The sequence below is a fragment of the Hyposmocoma kahamanoa genome, unplaced genomic scaffold, assembly GCF_003589595.1.
Source record: "Hyposmocoma kahamanoa isolate Upper Pololo Valley unplaced genomic scaffold, ASM358959v1 99702, whole genome shotgun sequence".
Lineage (NCBI taxonomy): Eukaryota > Metazoa > Arthropoda > Insecta > Lepidoptera > Cosmopterigidae > Hyposmocoma > Hyposmocoma kahamanoa.
The window spans coordinates 442,137-447,552 of NW_020656001.1; the positions used below are offsets into that span (position 1 = coordinate 442,137).

The following is a 5,416-nucleotide window of genomic DNA, read 5'->3' on the forward strand; positions in this document are numbered from 1 at the left end:
GACGTCTTCTTGCATACCGTGCCAGACGCTATACCAACTAAGCCACGTAACATAATTGAATATCAATTCAATAAAAATTTAATTAATACAGTGAATAGCGACATCTCTCGCCAGGACTGGTAGCTGTAAAGGTGCTAACTGGGTGATGAATCTGTCAAAGATTTCTCATAGATGGCGCTACGACTAAAAAGTCGTTGAAAAACCAAGTACAAAGACACGACGCAAGCACATAGAAAAATTCGTGAGGTCCGTTGGTTCGTTCCGTGGCTTAGTTGGTATAGCGTCTGGCACGGTATGCAAGAAGACGTCGGTTCGTATCCGACCGGATCGAAGGAATTTTTTCTGAGTGTTTTTTCCGAGTGTTCGATCTTTGTATTAATAATTAAAACAGACATCACATTAACTATGATAATATTAACGATACCCTTTCAAAGGTCGTTTATTGGTTTAATGTTAACAATATAATCTCGGGTTTCTCTCAGAGACATGTTTAAGGAGATCGGTATCATGACTGTGGCATCTCAGTACATTTACTCAAATATTTTGTATGCCCGTAAAAATATACATAATTTCATTAAGAAAGAAGATATAATATTAACCTTAGAACTAAGTCCAAACTCATGGTACCACGATTTCGTTTAACTAAGGTAATCGATTCTTATATGGGGAACTGTATACGTTTTTACAATAAGATTATCATTTCCTAAGTTTAAAACTTACATTAAAAGTACTTTAATTGAAAAGTCATATCACAAAATTGAAGAGTATGTTTTAGACAAAGAAGTATGGAAAGACGACAAGAGTCTAGACTCCACACAATTATGATTCAAAGTGTATTCCATAGCATTTAAGTTTATTTGAAAAGAGCAATCCCTAGAGTTTCTTGCTCGTTTTTCTCAGAAAGGTCAGCGTAGTGAACGAGCAGTAACTTAAAAAATGACGTTTTGAAGTGTAAAAATTTTACCTATGGAATAAATGATTATTTGACTTTGATATGACTTTGACTTGGTGTAATGGAGGTAACATCTGCAAAATGACAACTTCCCATTTGTATAACAACCGACAAGCGTGACAAGAGGCTTATTGATGACTCGGAATTAGTAGAGGCGAAGCTGCAGAGCCTTGAACACCGTCGTAAAGTTGCTTGCTTATCGGTATTCTACAGCATATACCACGGAGAGTGTGCGATGGAATTGCATAATTTGATTCCGGCTTCCCCTTTCCATTACTGAGTTACTAGACGTGGGCTGGAGTTCCACCCCTTTGTTGTGGATATTCCTAGGATTCGCACGAAGCGTTGCCTTGCGGACATGTTCCCCGAACGCTATAACTTGGAACTTTTCAAGACGAGTGATAGGCATTATTTAGGTGTGCATGCTACACCGTCGACCTCATCGTCACTTTCCCTATCAGGTGAGATGGAGGTCAAATGCGCACTTATTTTTTATAATAAAAAAAAAGAAAAACCTAAGATCTACATATTACAATTTTTCTTACTTTCTTTTCTTCTACAACAAAACAAATGCATACTCACAGCAATTGTATGGGCAGTGAAAAACACATCTTCGGCTCAGCCATGATTTCATGAACAGTGATGTCACCACCCAATCCAGAATGAAATCTGTATGTCACTTGGTGGCTATTAGTAAAATTTTGCTTCAAAAGATTTCCGTACGATGGAAATTTAAGTTTCAAACCAAGCCTGGGAGGCAGCGACTGTGACCGCCTGTGACATAGAACTTTTTGAGGGATGTCTATGCAGTTTTTATCGTTCGTGTGACTGGGACTAGTTCCTATATAGGAAGGTTCAAGACTCCATCCGTTTATGGTAATGAAGCCGACGGTAATGTTCTCCTTTGTGAGTAAAGCGACGCGCAACCTCTGCGCCTCCTGCAATAGAAAACGTGGTTAGGATTATGCCACACCCAATCTACAAATCGCACACTTCAAGGAAGAATAGCATAAGTGGAGTTACGTCAAAAATGTTTATTGCTCCATAAGGTACAGACAAATACAACCCACAACCTCCCCGATTCTTGTAACTCTATCTACAATATTAGCCGACGTAACTCCAATTATGATATTCTTCCATGAGGTGTGCGAAATGAAAACCTGGTAGTAATAAATTATGCTAACTGAAATAATTGTATGATCTATTTGTAGCAGTAGAGCTCCTTGTGAAAGAATTCGTCCAGGGAAGTATTGTCATCTTAAATATTTCTACCGTCAAGCAGTAATGTGAGCATTACTGCGTTTCGGTTTTGTAGGATAAGGGTGCTGGTGAAATTACAGGCACACGGGACTTGTTAACTTATGCCTCAGGTGACAGGCGCTGTGGCAGTGTCTCTGAATGGCACTGCTACTGTCATGGACAGGCGTGTCGCTTACCATCGTCAATTGGTACAAACCCTCATCTAGCAACGTGTCTCAGAGCTGTTTATTACATGTATACACAGCTTGTCCTCATGTATATTTACAATGTGACAGTTATTACAAAGTATTATCTTGTATTTTCTTCTAGGCGTTATGGCGTGTTAATGTTTTAGGCGAAGGGTGAATTGTACTCCCCGAGCTGATCTTCCACCTTGCTTACATCGAGTTATACAGTGTGTGATAGGGACTGCACCGTGCTCAGCAAGAGGGTGGCTTTACACTTAAGCTCATGCGACTGTGTCAGCTTACCTATTTCTACCGCCAAGCAGTGAGCATTACAAAAAAAATCCATTTGGGAGTTACGACGCCACAGACAAACATACAGACACACAGACAAAAGCTTTAAAATTCTCAGGTACTTTTATTTTTCTGCGAAAGGAGCCATTTAATCTTCGGAGCGGAGAATCAGCTACTATAAGTTTTTGAAATAGATTGTGTGAAGATAAAAATTTTACATGTGGAAAGATTGAATATGTAACGAATAGGTAATGCTATGAGAATAGTACATTGTGTATGTATGTATATGGAGACGGTAAATAAGAAATTACCAACGAGGGTCTAAACTCAAGTTTTGTATTTTTTTACCGTCCGTGATACATACAATATTTTCATCACATTTGCGAGGAAATAAATACAATATAAATATGGTTCACAACACAACAATTATGGATTTCGCAAATGGCAGATTTTTTGTTTTATTTTTTAATTTTTCCATAGATAATACACAAACCAAATGAACTTCGAACCAAAATGTAAAAAGCAAACACGAAAAATAATTAAAATCAATTATAGCATTTAAGTAGTATGTGGGTGAATTGCAATTAAATTTGTTTAGATAAAATTTTAAGCGAATGTTTTAATTTTGAACTTAAGTAACCTCCTTGCTAGATCTTGAACCTGACCTATGTAAGGAAGCTTGTCATGCTACAAATTAAAAAAATAACTCCTTACCGACAATGGCTGTAATGGAAAGAAAAAAGGGTTCTCGAGTGTTTTATTTGGGACATTATAGTCAAGTTAACCACCATGCAATCACACTATATACGAGCAAGTGTGATGAAAAAATACTTCATAATTACAATGTATTTTTTGTTTTACTTTTTTTTAATAAGGCCTTAATACGGTGTTTATTTTTTATGTCAATTGAAAATAGTGTGGTCACTTAGGGATTTTTTTGGACATATTGCAGTAAGTTACGTAATTATAAAATCTTTGCGGCTATTTTCTGTAAAGTGTCTTCCGGAACAATTTTGTTTTACAGTATTTATTAAATTGTTTTTCGTTCAAAATGACTTGAATGACAAAACACCTAAACTTTTCTTTTGTCCAAAGTAAAAACAAGGGTTTAGTATTTAGTAAACGCTTACTGCTCTATATACGCTACTTTCAAGGATTTTTACATCTAATCTGTAACATACAAACGTGTTGTCAAATTTTATAGAACATATTTGTGCTAGTCGGGTTTTGAATACAGATTTAAATAAGCTTAATTGAGTATGACGCATTGTCGAGGGTTCCTTGAAACGGCCAATGTAAGCCCAGGGATTTTACCAGTAATGTTAACATGTGAAACTATGAAGTACGTTAAGTTATTTTGTTCGCGTAAACGGAGCGCACTAGTTTAAAAATATTTATGAGTCAATATTTGGTTTACATTACGCGCAAATGGTACGTATTGTTCTACGTAAAATTTATTTACGCAACCAGACTACGTTAAGTTTACATACGCATATAGTGCGCCTATATATTTGTAGATAGATCATGTATTGGGTTGGCTAAGCAGCGCGCAGTATCAAAGTATAAAGGGAAAATATTAGGGGTTAAAGTATGAAATTGCCGTTTTATTGCAATAGGTTCTTCGAATTTTCATAGAATCTTCATGGTTTGAGGTTTTCGAATGAAACTTTTTTGAAATGGTTTCTGTGATTTTTTTTTTTAAATTTGAAACATTTGAATATCGACTTTCAATTGTTTTTGTTATTCAATTTAGACAAGAAAGATGGATACTGCGAAAATTCGAATGATTTTTGAATACGAGTTCCGACGCGGAACTAACGCGGCAGAAACAGCCCGCAATATCAATGCTGCGTTTGGAGAGGGGTCTACTAATGAACGCACCGTGCGATTTTGATTTAAACGCTTTCGTGATGGAAATTTCTACTTAAAGAACGAGGCACGATGAAGACCGCCCACACAGGTGAATAACGATGAATTAAGAGAGATAGTGGAAGCCGATCCTAGTCAAACTACCCAGGAATTAGCGGCATGGTTTAACGTTAACTTACCCACAATATTGACTCACTTGCGTCAAATCAATAAAATAAAAAAATACGAAAAATGGGTGCCTCATGATTTGACTGATTTGCAGAAAGAAACGCGTGTTGAAACTTGTGTTGCCTTGTTGAACCGGTACAGAAATGAAGGAATATTGGATCGAATTGTAACATGTGATGAAAAGTGGATTCTTTATGATAACCGGAAAAGAAAAATGCAATGGCTGACCCCAGGTCAAATGCCACAACAGTGTCCTAAAGCAAAACTTACCAATAAAAAGGTAATGGTAACTGTTTGGTGGTCTCAGCATGGTGTTATTCACTATAGTTTTCTCCGATCTGGTCAAGCAATAACGGCAGATGTCTATTGTGCCGAACTCCGAACCATGTTGACAAAACTAGCAGTAAAACAGCCCCGACTCATGAATCGATCTTCACCATTATTGCTCCACGACAACGCGAGACCTCACACAGCACGAGAAACCATTTTGACCCTTCAGGAACTGCAGTTAGAAACCATTCGTCATCCTCCGTATTCACCAGACCTTGCTCCAACGGACTACCATTTTTTTCGTGATTTGGACAATTATCTACGTGACAAGAAGTTTTCTTCCCAGGAGGCAGTACAAAATGCTTTCACACAGTTTGTGCAGTCTAGATCGTCGGAGTTCTATCGCAAAGGCATTAATAACCTTCCCATTAGATGGCAG

The 5,416-nt window shown here is 37.3% G+C and overlaps 1 protein-coding gene across 1 annotated transcript in view; it reads right to left on the reverse strand.

The window, feature by feature from the left end:
• The window catches only part of LOC113239152 (type I inositol 3,4-bisphosphate 4-phosphatase-like), a 40,438-nt gene that overhangs the window by 19,170 nt on the left and 15,852 nt on the right, over window positions 1-5,416 (reverse strand). The window contains exon 4 of the mRNA XM_026476024.1: window positions 1,535-1,890. Within this exon, the coding sequence (XP_026331809.1) occupies window positions 1,535-1,890 (356 nt within the window). The remainder of the gene's footprint in view (window positions 1-1,534; window positions 1,891-5,416) is intronic.